This window comes from Phyllostomus hastatus, unplaced genomic scaffold (genome assembly GCF_019186645.2).
Source record: "Phyllostomus hastatus isolate PE091 unplaced genomic scaffold, TTU_PhHast_1.1 phas_contig_40, whole genome shotgun sequence".
NCBI lineage: Eukaryota > Metazoa > Chordata > Mammalia > Chiroptera > Phyllostomidae > Phyllostomus > Phyllostomus hastatus.
The window spans coordinates 72,253,564-72,272,766 of NW_025333872.1; the positions used below are offsets into that span (position 1 = coordinate 72,253,564).

The 19,203-nt window shown below is 34.5% G+C and overlaps 1 protein-coding gene across 4 annotated transcripts in view; it reads right to left on the reverse strand.

Moving 5' to 3' along the window:
* PTPRK (protein tyrosine phosphatase receptor type K) overlaps positions 1-19,203 on the reverse strand; it is a 487,814-nt gene that overhangs the window by 355,254 nt on the left and 113,357 nt on the right. For all 4 annotated transcript variants that reach the window (XM_045842702.1, XM_045842700.1, XM_045842699.1 and 1 more), the window contains exon 2: positions 17,291-17,413. In XM_045842702.1, the coding sequence (XP_045698658.1) occupies positions 17,291-17,413 (123 nt within the window). The remainder of the gene's footprint in view (positions 1-17,290; positions 17,414-19,203) is intronic.

A 19,203-nucleotide genomic window follows, 5' to 3' on the forward strand; every position in this document is an offset into this window, starting at 1 on the left:
GAAATTATATGTATACCTACACACAAAAACATACAAACACACACATATACAATATTATAATTAAAGGGTCCATAACCCCCTAAATATTCACTATTAACACAATATGTAGATGAGATATATAGAAACCAACAAAAGAACTTAACCTTCTCTCATTCTTCAAGAAATGGAAGGAAGTCTTGAGAAGAAGAGCCAATGTAATCTATTTTCCAATTAGAACAGAAATTTCCAATTAGCAGCCTGGACCTATCTCTAGAGTATGATTAAAGGATAAAAATTAAAGTGTCGCAGGTTCGATTCCCAGTCAGGACACATGCCTGGGTTGCAGGCCATGGCCCCCAGGAACCATATATTGATGTTTCTCTCTCTTTCTCTCTTTCTCCCTCCCTTCCCTCTCTAAAAAATAAATAAAATCTTAAAAAAAAAGGATAAAAATTTTCCCAAATAAGTACATGCCAAACCATACTTGTATAAGTTCAACTTTAAGCTTCAAATACCAAAATCAGTTTGCATGATAAAAAAAATCCAGATTAAAAAAAAATAAGAAGCCACATCAGACAGACTCAGATCCAGGCTTCCAAATCTAGATATTTACTGGTGCTGGCCTACAGATATTTGTATAGTAACAGACACTCAATTTCTATAATGGGAGATACTTTAAATATTTTTCCAGTTTCTCAATGTTTTATTTCTTCTTCCTATGCCTTTATGACAGTACAGGCTATAGCTTCTTCTGACATTAAGTAGAATCCAAGGGAAAATGATGCATTTAATTTTTTAAATGTGAAAATAGGAATGATTACAAAGCAATTTAGTAAGCCAAATAGAAAAATAGTTATGTAAAAACAGCTTAAAGGGTTGAGAAATAATGAACCTTTTTCCAAACTATTTCCATGTCTTAAATATCCTCTCTTTGCCAAGAATAATATTTGAAAAGTTTAAGGTGCCCTACAATACTTACCATGGAAATCATTTTCAGATGTCATTATGTGTCAAAGTGCAAAGCACTTTCATTCAGTGAACAATTATGTAGGAAAGGTAATTTTCTGCATTAGACGTAAAATAATTCCTAACAAGCTGCTGAAAAATTATAATGGGGAAATGTAATTTATACCCTGCTAAGAAAAAGTAAATGAAAGAAATTCAAATCAATTTCTTACAAATTAATGAGATTAATAACCAGCCATGTCATCTCAGGCCAGAGGGAAGAAGAAAAATAATGCTAGGCATCAACCACATGCTAGATACTACCAGATGCTCACAAACATTATATCCTTTCTTGATACAACAAAATTGAGAGACAAATCTTATTCCTAATTTACTGATAGGAAAATGGAAGCTCAGAAAGGTGAGTGCCATGACCAAATTGCAAGTAATAGACAGGATCTGCACTTAAATTCAGGTTCCTGTGGTTCTGGGGTCAGTTTACATACCTCTACACCACTGTATTTGTAAAATGAAAGGTTACACTCGAGATGATCTCTAAGGTCTCTTTTAGATTAATGGAAACTCATTTTCATGATGCTAAGGGTGCTATTCTTGTACTACTATCAAAACAGGTTATATAATACACTGAATTGGGGAATTTCATGTGTCAAAAGACAAGGAAAATTCAGCATGAAGAAACCTATCTTCCATTATGGTACACTATCATTATTATACTATAGTATTATAACTGGGTATGGTCAAGAGCCCATAAAACAACAGATAGCAAATTTTTTAACGCGTGAAGAAAACCTATCTAAAAATTACAAAATGTTTTTGGTGACCACTCATTTCTCTTTACTCACTGCAAGATATCTAATGATATTTTGGAACCTAAGGTGTCCAATTAGCACAGATACAAAGCATTCAAAATTCCAAATAACTTTTGCACTACTGCCACTGAACTAGCAAAAAAATTGTTTCACCTGAATAAATAAGAGAATAACATGAAAGCTGTCTTATTCTTTTTTCAATGGAGTTCATATAAACACTGTGCCTTGAGAGAAACCTGGACTTCATAAGGAGGAATATGACATATAACAACACCAGTCAGCTCTTTCCACAGGCTTATTGTGTTCATTGATTTTAGTTTTGAGTAAAATAGAACAGAAGAAATATTCAGCTCCACCAAGCTAAGGAGACGATTATTTGATTTCATTGGCAATGAATCTATTTGAGTAATCCAGTGGGGGTGGGGGGATCAAACTCAGTGCCTGTCACATATAGCAAGGTTTTACTGTCACAATTATATTCTCAATAGCCAAGTTAAACTGTAAAACACAACATGAAATATCTTCCAGTACTGCAGCAAAGACCTATAGTTTCTAAGATTTCACATAGCACACATAAAAAGCACAAACACAAACAATACTAGTAGAGTGTTAACCACTAGAAATTGTTTAGTAATACAAAGTGAAAAGAGAAAGTATTAGAGAGCATTTCTACCTACTGAAAGAGGAGGAAACATAAAGGGTTGTAATTAAACCCATTTAAACCATCCTCAGTAGACACGCCCCATTTGTTTACATGGAAATGCTTGACAAGGCCAGTTTAGCAACAGCAGATAAATTTACAGCAGTCAATAATTTAAATGATTGTCTAAAACCCTCTCCACTCCCTTTTTCATCAATATTATTATTTCACCTATTTATTCATTCAAAAATAATTTGAATTCCAAGATAATTAGTATATGTATTCAAGAAAAAAGTTGAAAATGCTCATTCACATTTTAAAAGATTTTGAGTTATTCATTCAACAACTATGTATTGCATGTCTATGTGCCAAGCAGTGTTAAATGGCAGGAAAGTAAGTGGTGGTTTTGTTTCACATTATTCTTGATTTTAAGTATCAGTTTCTTGATGCTATTTTTCAAAAACAATGTCATTTTATGAATACTAGCAAACCCTTTAGCAACATTTCAGATGCCATTGTTATAAGCAACAAGAGTGGTAAATCAAAATCAGTAGTAGGCTTACATTTACAAGTCTTTTAAAGTTTGAAAAAAATTTTTATTTTTCATAAAATTCTAAGTTATTTCTTAGCCGTATACAGAGTAGATTACAACTCCATATCCTGAGACAAATAAAATAGCTAAATGCTTCTTAGAGTTAATAATTTATTCCTTAAACATTTTAGAGAAAGATAGTCTATTTGTTGTAGTAGCTACTGATTTAGGAAGTATAGTCATACCCTAATAGGCTTGCTATTTACCAACAATTAAACCAGGAATGTCATATTAACATCTTCCCTTTTTGAAAAACTACTCATTTCTCATTAAAGAATAACTCTGTCTTGACAACTGGTTGCAGGTGAACTTGTAATTGATACATGCCACACACAGGCATATCCTACAAAATGTTTCCCTTGTTAACATTTTTATAAATAGAATGATTTTTTTCATTTAATATCCAACTTAATAGAGATATCATTCCATACAAAGACTTTTGGACAATATTTTTTTCTGAGAATATATTTTTACTTATGATTCAAAAACTCAATATAGTATACCCTGCTTGAGTGTGGTTAGTGGGGTACATGAATATCTAGCATGAGATAGACAGCAATTTGAACATTTCATATAAAATATTATATGGTGTGCTTGAGTGTGATGTTGTTATGTTAGAGAATCACATGCTTATGATTTTGTAATGAAAGATTTTGTAATAAAAGGGGGCATTATTTGTGCAGGACCCTATATAAACAAAATTATGCATAGAAAGATTTGTGAGTTACACTCAAACTGTTAGTAAAACATCAGAATCGTGTAAATATCCTTGAAAAGCTCGAAGTGATTACAAATGGTCTATGTGCAATATATAATGAATACAGAACAACTTTAATAAATTTAATTACTTAGATAAATATTAATTGTTTGGATCACGAAAAAATGTTTTAAGGGTGATACCACCAAGTTTAAGAACAGATTATGTATGCTGTACTTTAGTTATTTAGTTACATTTTAACTATTTGGGCATTATGTTTAACAATCTAACACAATTTTTTTTTTCATTTAATGAAGATGAAAGTGGAAGATGACTGGAAATCAAATGACGACCTACTATATACCTGGGAAAAGAGTAATTTTGTTTGGCCTAGTGGGGGGGGGGGGGGGGTTTGGGGACAATTATTTTAGAATTTGGAAAAGACAACACTTCAATGGACATAAGAAATTGCAACATATTTGCAGAGGAAAGTTTATTTATCTTGGAGTATAATACATGCAAATAATGTCTTGAAAAGAAGCAATGAATTGTGCTAAAACTTGTTAAACTTGGCTCAGTTTTAATAGACTTTTTTTTTAATTTTAAAAATCTTTTACTGCCAAATATTACATTAATGCCAGACTGGAATTACGTTTTCTTTCTATTAAAATAACAAGTTGATCTCAGTAATTTCAATCTTCTCAACAGGAGGTTGTAAAAATCATTCCTGACCTTCTGTTTAATTTAAGCAGAAATTCTGTATCTCTCCAGAACAATTTTTTGTGCATTAAGTTGATTTTATTATGGTCTGATTATTAAAAACATAACTTCACTATTTATGGAAGAGCTAAGTTTTCTTGTAATTGTGTTAACTCCTATTTTATTTTATTGATTTTTTTAAGAGAGAGGAGAATAAGGGAGAGAGAGAGAGAGAAACACTGATTTATGGTTCCACTTATTTATGCATTCATTGGTTGATTCTTCCATGTGTCCTGACTGGGGATCAAACCCTCAACCTTAGTGCATAGGGACAATGCTCTAACCAATTGAGCAACCTGGCAAGCACCCTTCTATTTTATTTCTAAGTACTAAATATTAATTGCAATTAATATAATACTACCATTTTAATAAACATTAATATTAGTTCTATTAAAATATTTCAGTTCTCAGGGATCTATGCTACTTGATCAAGTGATCAATCTCATACAGTAATAACTTCTTGGATCCTGCCTGACTGATAAGACTCTAAATTCAGAAAAATAAAAACTTTCAAGAAGTCACTCTTTTTAAAAACTGCAGAATTTTCTATAGGGTTTTGGACAACTACAAGGATTTGTTCCCTTTATTAGACTAGGAAAACTAAAAATAATTAAGTTTGGTTTGCTCCATATATTTTTAACTAGCTCAACATCATTCTGAAGTTTGCATAGGAAGGGCTTCAAATCAGAAAAATTCAATCTTTTGTAAATTAGTTTTCTTCAGATAAATGTAATTAAAATAAATAGGTGCCCAAGATATGGCAAGTTACAGGAAGAACTTGAAATTTGTTAATACCCTCATTGTCCATATAGCCTTAGCATCAAGGGAAAAACAATAACCAAATCTTTATGAACTAGGTGAACTCAATGCCCTGATAAATTTTCTCCACTCAGATATTGTTGGTTAATGTGATGTTAGTCACGTTTAGTCTTACCAGCAAGTCGTTTCTATATTCCTCCCATACTTTACCTGAGGGCTCTGCTATAGAGTCTAGAAATTAGGTCCTTAACTAATGACCTCAGTGGAAAGGACTGAACCAGATACTTCAAGGACTAGCTTCAGGAGTGCAGCCTCCGGGTACACGCTTCGGTGCCGGTACCGTTTACTCGTCAGCCAGACTATATCAGGACACAGAGCAAGAACTGCCAAAGCAGATGACTTCCTGAAACAGTCTGCAATCCCAAAATTCAAGAGACCACAAATTACTGTATTTTGCCCTGTATAATGCAAACCCACATCTTTGGCCCAAACTTTCAGGAAAAACACTCTTAAATTTTTTTAATTCAATTTTTAATTCATTTATATTTAGAAACAAAACTGATTATCTTATTTCAGGGTATTATTTTGCATACAGATAGTGACTGCTGTCTAGAGTTTCACTTTTAACACATAAGAATAAATAAAAGAATTAAAAAATATTTATATAGATATGGAATTAGTACTACACATGTATATTGCACATCCTTATTTTTCTCTCAAAACTTTGGGCAAAAAGGGTGCATCATACACAGCAAAATATGGTAGTTAAGTATAACTTAATGAATGATGGGGGAAATCTAATTGGAATTCTTAGTTTGGAAGACTATTGATATTTTTTAGTGTCCTACTTTCTGGTTGGTATATGATAAAGCTCTTCATCCTTCTTGATAGCTAATCCATACTTTAATAGGAACTTAAATGCTACCTTGTTCCCACTGACCCCTCAAAATTCAACACTACATTTTTGTTGTTGTTACTTTTAATGGCAAAGTAGCTAACAGGATAAGCACTAGATGAATCTGTCATTCTTTATACCAGAATGTGATTTGACAAACCAAACTGTTTGGATTTTACTGAGTGATATGTTTAAAATTGACTTTTACTAAAATGTAAGTGGTAAGCCTTTCAAAGGAGCAATGGCTATACTTCATATGTGAACCAACACCTACAAAACTCTCTCAGTAATTAGATCTGTTCCTTGGTCAGGTAGAAGTTCTCAGCATGGGAAGAAGGTCACTTCCTGACAGGCTAGGCATCTCAGCTGATTTGGAAGACATAAAAGAGAAAGGAATTCACCTACTTTTATAGGTACTTCAAGTGATACCTTGGGTAGATGAATAATTTGAGTTGAATTTCTAAGCTTCTAAACAGGAAGAAAAAGATTTTTATTTTTTAATTTGTGGAATAATCGAAACTATTTAAGAAACCTTGCTAGGCCTTGACCAGCAGGGCTCAGTTGGTTGGGTGTTGTCCAACAAAGCAAAAGGTCACTCTGGTTCAGTTTCCGGTCACGGCACATGCTAAGGTTGCTGGTTCCGTCTCCAATAGGCGCACATACAAGAAGTAACCACACTCTTTCTCTCTCCCTTCCCCTCTCTCCAAAATAAATAAATAAATAGATTGATTAATTAATTAATTAATTAAAAGATTAAAGACTAGCCTAAATTTCTAATAAAATCTCCAAACAGAAGTTAATTTTCTGAACTTACTAGTTGTTTAATACTGTATGGCACTGTATATTTTGATCCTACCACAAGGCTTGTATTTGTTATAAACTTCTTGTTGTACTTATGTGAATGATTCAGATCAAAACAAAATGAAACCACCTTTTTTGGCTGTTTTTAACAAGAATTGTCCTTAGATATTATTTATCATCATAAGGGGTTGAACTCTTAAAGGAAAAACTTATAACTAGACAAAAGAATAACTGAATATTCTTTATCCAAGGATTAGCTAATTCTTCAAGAGTATATACCTTTGCTGGAATGGCTATTTATTGTCAAGGTGCTTTATAAATCTATGAAAGAAGATGTTCATTTGGGAAATAACTTATGGCAATACAAATGATACTTATATGATAATGATGCAAATAAATTGTCTAGTACAGAAGCAAATGACTTGTAAGATAGTAAAGAGTACCTCAAAGGTTTTCATTTTATTGCCATTATTCTATTTAATATAAAATTGGGAATCTTATTCCAGTATTCTTTCTTTCAGTGACTATAAATGCTTCTCTTGTTCCTATAATCTTTTGAAGCAGCCTACCGCCCTGCGGACTCCCTCATTAGTGAATTAAATGTACCTTTGACATGTGTTCACCCACATATATAACATGACTCATTTTTAGGTTTTGAGTTTTTTATAAGGCATATTACTTATTTCTTTCATGTCATAAAACTGAGGAAGAAAACGAGAGAATACAAAAATTCTCAACAGTAAAAATTGCAAGTTACAAAGCTAAAATAAATGTATTAAGAGCAGAAACATTTCCACTTTCAAGTTATAGATCCTGTGAATGCTTTAAAGCAAAAGAAAAACTAGTAACACTAGGCTGAGAATACAATGCTTCTCTAACAATTGCTTTGTCTACTCTTCTAAATTCACAGCTTCTAAATTCTACTACACCTACAGATCTATGCTACCATATACTCATCAAATGGTCCTGCAATAGGCATTGCTGTTTACCTACCCCACCCCCACCCCCTTCCTTTTTCCAATACAATCTGGTTGCTCATGGGAAGCCTCAGCCTCAGCTCCAATGGGAGCAGGAGCGTGGGCCTGGAAGGATAAGCCAAACCTTGTCTTATTCTCTCCATTACTGGTAGATTTAGTGACAGATATGTGACATAATTCTGGCAAATTATACAAGAAGATAAGTTTCTTGATGGTAACCTGAGAGAAGTTCTTTGCTTATTTAAAAGGAAAACAGGCACAATGAAGAAATAAGTGCTTTTTCTTCATGTCTAAATGTAATAACTATTAACAGCTGCAGATCTCATGCCCATGAGAGAACGGGTCTGAAGTAAGAAGATGACCTTCCAGAGGGGAGGAACAGAGAGGCGGAAGAACCTGTTTCCTTGAGAACATAATTAGCCACTGAATTAGCCAATCCTGGACCTCTCAATTTGTGAAAGCAGCTCTCCTTATGCTTTAAAGGCATTTTGATTTGGGGTTCCCATTACTTGTAGCGGGCTGGATAAAGCATGAGAGAATCAAATTTTGCCACACTTTCAAGTCACCCCATAGTTGTTTTTTTCCTGAAGACTCTAAAGAAGGATCTTGACTTATACTTGTTTATATAGACTTGCAAAGCCAGATCTTTCTCCTATATTTCTATAAACTCAGTTTCCTAACCTTGACTCTCCCAAGACATGAAGCCTCTGGCAATTGACTTAACCTCCCTGAACTTCAGTTTCCTCATTGATAGCATGAGGTGAACACATATTTCAAGGGCCTTTATGAGAATTAAATGAAATGACATATAAAAAATGGGATTACATAAAAGTGGTAATAAGGGCATTTAAAAATATATCCTACAAGCATAACCTGCCTAAAATAAACATCAGACATTTAAAATATAATTTTTGAATAGCCAAATTTACCACTGCACTTTCCATTTAACAGATCAACTGTTTAAAACTGGTGGTAATGGAGGAGGGACAGAAATACATAATCAACCTAAAACTCGTGGAACTGTCTCCTTTAATTTTATTCTCAAAAACTGCAAGAAGCAAGGGAAGACTTTATGATGCTGTTGGCATTTGTAAGTTGTCATGTGCTCTAAATATATAAAACATTCACTTTTTATTGAAAAATATGTCTCAATAATTTCCTCTTTGGGGGAGGGAGAAGAGGCCTGCAAACATATCATACTACTTATTAGATTTGAAAGCTGGCCTGCTTCCAAGATTTTTAAAGCATTTTTATGTAATGATAATAAAATGTATAAGCATAACTCTGCATTTTTCATAACATTAATTATATGAAATAATTAACATCACATATTTTTAAATAATCCCTAATTTAATCACTTGCCTTTCATTGCTTTTTTTCTATATTTTTTTACTAACAGTCTTCTTGCATCTAGAAGACAATAAACTTTTAAACTGCAAATGTCTGAGTTGCTCAGCCAGCATGGGGCAAGTTTATTTTTGGAGATGAACAGTATAAGGTCATAACTGTACTTTCCCTCACACTCCCCACAACAAAAAGTAATTTTGTTCCTTTGGATTATGTATTGATTTTAAGATACCTGTTAAAGGTGACTATACAGGCTTTGAAATTACTCTGTCTCCTTATCTGTAATTCATTTAGGAACTTGGAAGTTCTCTAGCACTGGCATCAATATGTTGTTCTCTTTTTTTAATATTACGCTGTCTTTTCCCCCTAAAATTTATTGGGATGTATCTACTTAGATATAATATGTCCCTGAAATATCAAGAAAATACTCCTGTCTCAGCATGCCATTTCTGTCCACTGCAATTCAGACATTCTTCATGCTGCATTTATGTCCAACAAGGGTAAGAGCCCTTACACTAAAAACCAGCCCTCATGAAGTGGCTTACCCTACACGTGGTCCATTACAGCCTTTCACTCTCTGACCCTGCAATGCCTCCATCTCCCACTGGTTTTAATAAGCAACTGAAATGCGATAAACTATCTTCTCTGTGCTGAGGGCACAGGCACCAACAGACACATGATAACACAGTTTGGAAGAACACACTGAAATAAGCCCATAATTCCAATCCTAAAATACCCCATTGCAAACAAAGTCTCAAGATTATTTTCAAACCCTAAACTTTAGTCTGAGTCCTTTAGTCCATGAATTTTTCTTCTACCATGCATGCTCTAATGAGGCACCAGATAATATATGTGTTTCTAACGGTTTGCTTAAACAGACATGCAGCAAGTGTTCATCAAATAACTAAAAATAGCAGACAGGTAAATCAAAGGAAGGACAAAGCATCTCCCTGGGGGGTAAGAATATTACAGAGGAAACCCTGAAGTTGCAGCACAAATTCCAAACAACAGCAAGTCTGGAATTTCAGCAAGTCTGAAATTCCATTTCATGTGGCACTCAAGAGACAGTCATTTAGAGCTTTAAAAAGCTTTTTTAGAGCTTTAAGAAAATAAATAAAAATATTTTATATAAAGTAGAAAATCATTGTGAATTAAATGTAATATATAGCTGATTGTATAGTGAATTTAAATGTCCATGATCAGCCCTGGCTGGTGTAGCTCAGTGGATTGAGCTTGGGCTGCGAACCAAAGGGTTGCTGGTTTGATTCCCAGTCAGGGCACTTGCCTAGGTGTGTAGACCAGGCCCTCAGTGGGGGCCATGTGAGAGGCAACCACACACTGATGTTTCTCTCCCTCTTTCTCCCTCCCTTCTCCTGTCTCTAAAAATAAATAAATAAAATTTAAATAAATAAATAAATAAATGTCCATGATCAAGGCAAGGAAATTTGTCAGCTACACCATAATTACAAAGCAGGATGGTACTAGGATGGTACAATGGCAAGGGTAATTTTGATATTAGACTGAAAGACCAAGTTCAAATCCTGTTCCTGTCTGGCTTTAATAAAGTTATTCACTCTACTCTCTAAAATTTCACTAATTTTGTGAGGTTCATGATTTTACGTGGTAATAACTACTGAGAAATACTGGTTTCCAGGAAAAAAAAAAGAATTCTGTTGTTTAAAAGAACATAATCTTAAAAATCACTGAATGATACACAGCATTCCAGCTTTAAAGTGAGATTTTCTGGTTCTGTCACGTTCTTAGAATTGAACACCCATCTCCAATACTGCAACATTTTCCAACTGTGTTAATGAACTCTTCTCCCCGTCTCCTTCTTGTCTCCCGTCCCTACCCCTGTCTTGGTTCTCCTTGGGCAAACTGCACAGATTCATACATACACTCTCTTTGGCCATTTTAACAGACAGGGGTAACTATATAACAAAAAGAAAATAAATCCCCAGTTTGATCTGATAAGCTCTGTCCTTTAACACAAACAAAACTGGCCCTACTATTGCAACACACTATCTCTTTACCAACACTGTACACACAGAACTTTATTCTGTCACTCTCTGGCATGTTTGCCGCTGATGGATTTGCTGTCAAATAATTCTATTAGTTCAAACATGTAAGATTTTGGCAGTTATGACCTTGTAAAAACACATGTCTTACATTGGCTGTAAGAGGTTGATGAAAATATTACACAAAGTGACCCACTCATTTTACTGAGTGATTAAGGTGTCCAGAGAGATTGACTATAGGTTAGAAATGGTAAGTCACCAAAAATATTCCCTTGAAATTAATCCTCATAGGTATCAAAATGTGATACATTGCACACATACTATCATTTACTACATTATGACTAAGTCTTCCCTTATAAAATTAAGACACCAGTATCATTACACAGAAATCTTAGCTAAAATTGTGTTACCTAAGAAATGTTATTATATGACTCAAATGTGGACACCAAAGTTTCATCTGATTTCACTGCATCACACTGTCAGAAGAAAGCCAGGCACAAAAACCATGGCACGTGCATGGCCCCCACTGGATACACAAACACATTTGGTCTCTCCAAAAAAGTATTTGAAGAAGGCAAGCCTTATTTTTACAATCTGGCTAATAATCCTAAAATATAAATCAAAAAGAGAATACCTAGTTCTAAAAGCAATATTTTTAACATAAAGGAACATTTCTTAGCGGCATCGTTCATTTCTCATCCTTCTCTTTGTAATGTCATTTGCTCTCCCGGTTAGTCTAGGAGCTGACAAGGGGGCAGAATTGGGATCCAGCAGGGCCTGAAAACACTGCATCCCACCTCACTAAGTTTTATGTCCGAGGAGGAATGGTTTCAGATTAATTTAATAACAGAGGGCTTTTATTTTCTACCATAAAATAGTGTACGTGCATTTTACAGAAGAAACACCACCTGGTGATTTATATTATGCTCAGTAAAACATATTGGACTGGAAGTGGGGTAGAATGGAGTCCTGACTTTAAATACCGTCAAACAGGTACTCCAGGGGCTCTAAACTAAAACTCAATTAGTCATTTTACAAAAACCTCTTAAAAAGAAAAAGCAGTTATAATTACAGTAGAAGATAAATGTATTGAGATGTCAATCATGATCCCCACTTTCAGATCTGAGACAGAACATAGAGCAAAATGGTCAAATGAATTTGTTTCAGGAGGTCATACAGATAAAAGAACATGTGACAAACAAGGTCATGGACACAGATGTACTCAAGATGAAAAACAATTTCTAGTTCCATGTAACATCTCTCATTCTCTGTGCTTTGTTTATTTATATACCAGGCTTTTGAGCAGTAGAAGATTTAAATTAATTTAACAAACAAAAGACAGAGACACACAAACACAGGGCAAGAGAGAGACAGAGAGAGAGAGAGATCCTAAAGGGAGCTTCTTTGTAGTATTAATAACATTTAAAATTGTACCCACAATAAATAGGTGAAAGCATTTATATGGTAAAAGGCAAATATTAATAGTTCTGTGAAGGTCTTTTAATTATTTTAAAATTGGAACTGAACGTAATGCTTGGGAAATGGGGAAATTTATTCTTCAATTAATTTTCTAAAAAGAGGAAAACCATTTTGATTACTTGATCAAACTATTTTAATTCACATTATATAAGTTGACATTTTTGCCTGAGTAAAATGAACTAGTGTCTCATGGGAAATCAAAGATGAAAAATATAGTTTTGCTCAGGAGGACATTAAAGCTTAGTGAGGAGAAGGACATAAATAATGATACTATAATAGCTGCAGTTGAAATGTGTACAAAGTACACTGGCAACATATTCGGATATGAGGATTGAAGAAATAATGAGTTCCAAGCCAGTCAAGAAAATCTTTCTGATACAGATGAAACTCGGCCAGACATAGTAAGAAGGGGTAAGAGTTTGGTGAGTGGATAAGGGCACAAATAATTGTCTAAGCAGAGAGAAGAGAACATTCAAAAGCCCTGAGATGTCAAAAAACACACATCTTTGCTGGGAGGTGGGGGGAACAGCTTGGGGGATAAAAGGTTTGGGGCCCATTTTGGTCTCTTATTACTATCTTTTCTTCTAATGAAAAGAAGAAAACATTTGTTAATTATTAGTTTTATTTCCATAGCATACGTGTAAACACTGGTTTAATTCTACTTTATTTTTTGACAATTTTTATAAACAAGATACATATTAAAAAGTTCACAACTCACAATTGCACAGCTCAGTGACTTTTTGCACAGTTCGAGCACAATTGTGCAAAGGATATCCAGATCGAGAAAAGAGTATTAACTAGCATCCAAAAGCTATGTTCATGCCACCTTCCAAGCACTTACCATCCCCACCTCTGCTAGCCCCTTCTGCAGGTAAACAATACCCTGACATCTACTAGCATCAATTAGTTTTCCTTGTGTTTGAAATTTTGAAATTTATATAAAAGAAATACAATACCTACTCTTTTGGGTCTAGTTTCTTTCCCTCCAAATTATGTTTGTGATCTTCACTGATATCATATATAGTAATAGTTCATTTACATTATAATGTAATATTCCATTATATGGATATGTCACTATTTATTCACTGTACTGTTGATAGGCATTTAGATTGTTTTCAGTTTGGGGCTATTTTGAATATCGTTGCTGTAAATATTCTTGCACATGTTGTTTGGAAAACGTGTGTACTCAGTTCCACTTGGCTTATATCAGAAAACGGATTTGCTAGGTCATTAGGTTGCACAGAGTGGTTGCACAGATTTGCATAAGAGCTATGCTGACTCCATACTCGCACCAACACTTGAAATTGGACTCTTCATGTTCTTCTGAGTATGTAATAGTTTCTCACTGTGGCTTTAATATGCATTTCCTTGATGACTCAGTTGAGTATTTGCTCACATTTTCATGTTTTTTGGCCATTAGAATATACTCTTTTTTTGCTTGTTATTTTAAAAGTTCTCGGCAGGCCTTTCACCCACCCTCATTGTCACCCAACAAAGGTAGTGTGGGGGTAGGAAATGCTGAAAAACACTATATGCAAATATTGATGGCATTATGTCTTCAAGCAAGGACAGATAATTTTCTTCTTTTCTCTATTCTTCTACCCATCTTCAGTCTTCTTTTATTCTAATCTATTTATTGACCTTGTCTTTCTTCTTCTCTTCTATTTTCCCAGTCCAAAAAGGTCAATAAAATGAAGTCAATTAACAATGTCCAACTACTTTATAGAGAGTTCAGCAATTCAAAAACAACTTTGCATTGGAGTCCCAGCCTTCGTACTTTGGGACCGCCAAACATTTAAAAAGCTAAAAAATGTTAAAAGGAAGCACGCCTGACAATTTACTTGAAAACAAATGAAGCGTTCATTAAATTTTAATGATAAATCTAAAAATCTCCTTTTATCTCAAATTATGAACAGATAACATTCAGTGAGCATGTTAGAGAAACAGCGGAAGGAAAATGGGGGAGGGGCAGCATGTATGGTAGAAAGAGGCCAGTAAAAGGAGAATATGGGGGTGCTCTCCTTCACCTTCTCTGAGACTAAACGTAAGTTACATTTGGCAAAAATAAAGTGGCTGTGACCTTTTTCCCTCCTCTGCATGATTAATTACTTAATGTCCTACTAATTAGAAGATGTGGCTGAATTTCAAACACTTTCATTTTCTGTGCCTATCATCCTGTCCTGTAAACCACCTATTACACTGTTCATCAGAGGTGAGCCAGCAAGGTCATCTGAGCAGTACCTCTTCAGCTACTCATTACCCATCTTCAGTGGTAATTAACAATGGTAACATTTCCATAAATCAACATATTTCTGATTATTCCCTGATGATAAACAGTCAGAATGTGTGCATCCCAGCCCACCCCTTTTAATTTTATAAAAAACATTCAGTCTAAATATACCTCAGAGAAAACTCAGGTGAAATATTACAATAGTTCCTTTAATTAACATGTACCAGGAAAATAAGGTTATGTACCTTTGAAGAAAAAAATACAAACCTATGCACAAAATTAAATGAGTCGGCGGACAACTCAGGGGTCAAACATAAGAAGCAAAGGATGCCAGCCACCTAGTACCAACTTATTCCTATGGCCAAAAACTTAAGATTCTTTTCAGCTTCACAAATCACCATTTGCCTACTCAGCCCAGGAAAGTGACAATTTAGAAAAGAAAGTAGATTTACTTCACCCTACTCTCAAAGAATACATCACTGGGTAAACTAATTAAAACATTTTTCTAAGGACATGTTCATTTATAAACCACACTTTGGAAATGTACCATTGTGGTTTTATTTGCTTTGTAAACTTGTAGTATGTTATTGTTTACTGTTAATCATTTCACTTTTGGGGTTTTTTTTATATAAGTTCAATCACCAGATTGACATTTTCATTTCCATTCCATTGGCTATGTCTAAAAATCTCATACCTAAAATCCACACTCAGTCTAAAGACTTTTCTGAATCTAGAAAATTCATAACGATTAAAGTATTTTAAAGTAATCACAGTAAAAATACTGAAAATGTATTTTAAAACTGAAATTATTATAATAGTCAATCAGCCCATCAATTATGCACCATTATATATTATAATCAATGTTGATATATTATTATATAGTATACTATTATATTATATTATATTATATTATTGTATATTACTATATTTTCTCACAGGGGTTCAGAATAAGTTGCCCCGACATGTGCCTCTGAGGTATGCAGACTGTTTGGAGCTAATGGCAACTTTAACCTCAGGCTCAAGGTAAACTTCTGCCCCTCCCTTAACTACCTGGAACTTGCCCATAATAAGAGATTATCAGAGATAACCTCTTGTTGACCTATTTATAGGGCAGCACAAACTTCATTTATTAAGCATCAGCTCTTTGTAACATCCCAAAATGACCCTTTGAAGCCCTCAGAGCACCTTGCTTCATCCCTAACTCAGGATGTCTTATATTCCCATGTTACTTTTCCGTCTCTAAAGCTCTCATGTACGTGGGGCCTCGGGCTCTGTCATGTATGTGGCATTGCCACACACGTGCAAGTCTTAAATTTGGTCATTTTCTCTTGCTAATCTGTCTCACGTCTATTTGATTGTTATAGCAGCCAGAAAGAACCTCTAGGGCAGAGGAAAGTTTGTTCTTCCTCAACAGCATATTATATGCACATGACTGTATATAGTATATGATTGTACCATATAAACACATTTGTTTATTTCTACATATTGGAAGGAAACAGTTTATTCTCTTTGGCACAGTATTTTCAAATTACCATTTGCATTTTCAATTTTGACAATTAATTTTGTTAAATATATATGCATAGAGTTTAGAATGAGTTCCAAATTACTATGCAGAACTGGAGGTACAAATATTAGTCTGATAGTGTGTAAAGTAATATGTATACATTGATATCCCCTATTAGTCCAGAGAAAAAATGACTCAAAACTGGTTTAAACAATAAGACAATGTAGAATTTCATAAAACCAATATCCTAAGCGTTTAACAAGGTCTCGGTAAGGAATGGTCAGAGCTCAGCCTTATTTTTCTACAACTCACTCAGAAAAGACATTCTCTATTTGACAGTCTGGTGCCCAGGCTGCGTTTCCTCAGCGCCACTGACCAGAGGGACAATGAGACGATAAGCAACCTCCCACCACGGAGTCAAAGGATTCCCTTTAGTTTGATTGGGTCACACCTGTACAGGTAACTAAGAGAGCTGATCTCATATTTTAGGTTATTTTGAATGAATTTTGTTTCTTCTTCATTGTATTTATTTCTTTTTTTATTTCTTGGTTTCATTTACATTTGGCTTTTTATTAAATAGGAATTTTTTTAAAAACTAATATCTTTTCAACATCAGAGATAATAAAGATATAATGAGCTATCGAACAAAAACAGGATTAAAGAACATTATTAAGGGAAAAACAAGGACTAGATTAAGGCTTTTAGATGTAGTCAAGAAACTTGATCATAGAAGTTTATGGTAACAACTAAACTATTACTAATTTATATCTAAAATAAGAAAATGCTACATATTCCAAAGTGATTTCCTCAACCCTGGGTAAAACAGAATGATTCTCACCTTGAGGCATATCAGGTGGCAGGTAATGAGGTTCTTGAGCACTAACATGTACCCATTCAAAGTCGTCATACAGATCCTGGTGGTAATCACAGGCCCCTGGACCATCATCAAAAGTACAGCCACCTAAAAGGGGGAAAATAACATTAGATTGCTACATGCTAACCAGGTGTGCTAACAGTGGACAACGTGCTGGAGAGGGAAGCATTACACTGCAATATGTAAATGTAGTACTCATAACTTTACTAATAAATGGTACTCCTGCTTATCGCCATTCCTGTTAAATTTTCACCCAAAATGAAATTTCTATCAGTATTTTGTCTGAATAAGAAACCAAAGGAGCCTCAGATGGAAGTCTGGGGAACAGATTTTAAAATATGAAAAATAATATTAGACATATGTGTATAGTGTTATATATGCATTTTTAAAAGGTTTTATTAAAGCCCTGGCTGGTGTAGCTCAGTGGATTGAGCGCGGGCTGGGAACCAAAGTGTCCCAGGTTCGATTCCCAGCCAGGGTACATGCCTGGGTTGCAGGCCATAACCCCCAGCAACTGCACATTGATGCTTCTCTTGCTCTCTCTCTCTCTCTCTCTATCTCCCTCCCTTCCCTCTCTAAAAATAAATAAATAAAATCTTTATTTAAAAAAAAAAAGGTTTTATTTATTTTTAGACAGAGGGGAGGGGAGGGAGAGAAACCCTGATGAGAGACAGAAGCTCCAATAAGTTGCCTCTTGCATGCGGGCCCACAACCCAGGCATGTGCCCTGACTGGGAATCAATCTGGCGACCTTCCGTTCTGCGAGATGACACCCAACCACAGGCTGGCCGGGGCATGTTAGATACACATTTAGTGAGGGTTTCCTGAAATTTAGAAACCATATAGAACCTTAATAGTTTTTAATACCTTTATTGTTTATAAGGGGAGATAGGCAAAGAGTGAAAACCATCTTTTTCCATAATGCAAGTTCAAAAAGGTGAAGTTAGTACTTAAGTCTTATCAAGTTCCTTGCTTTAAAGGAATACTTTGTAAGGTAAATATAATATCAAATGAACCAGTTAAAACTTTATAGGATCTAAAATGTTTGAGGGCAGTGATACACTCCAGTACTTTATTTAGATTACTTTCATACACAATTATAACTTACTAGGAGGGGAAAAACTAAAGCACAAAACCAATAAGATTAGCCTATAATCATACTCACCACTTCCAGTTCATTTAATAATGGCTTTAAGAAATGGAGGCAGGCTCTCCCTTTTTTATCAGTAATTTTTCCTGGCTTTATTTTCAAGGGAAATGTTATGACAGTGATAGAATTATATTAGCTTCTCACCCTACATAGATACAGGCATGAACAACACAACATGTTTATTCGGTTCATGAAAATAAGAACTGGCCTATATGTCTAATCTTGAAAGAAAATGAATTAGTACTAATGAAAATCCAGCAGTGGGTTTAAGGGGGAAAACCAATAACCTGTCTCCTTTTAAGTAGCTTATTTATTTAGTTTCCATGGTGAATCTTTGGAAAGAAACTCAGTGAATTCTGTAACCAAACAGCAGACTACAGGGTGGTAAGCTTCAGCCCTAGAAGTTCTGCTCTGTAAACAAGGAATTCATTTTCCTCATCAAAATTTGTCAATCTGAATATCAATAAAAGTTACATTCCCAAGCTAGCAGCACAGGCAAAGAAGGCAAGATCAGATATGCCCAGAAGACACTTACAGCCCTAATGACCTTTTTAAAAAGCAGAAAATGTACGTGGGAATCCTTGAATCACACACATAAGTACTTCAATCCTTTAAAATAACTAAACTTCACCAGTTTGAAAGCTTAATATTCTCCATTAAATATGCTTAAAATAGACTTTCTATAAATGCTCTCATAAAAAATGATGTATTTTTAATTTAAAATTGAT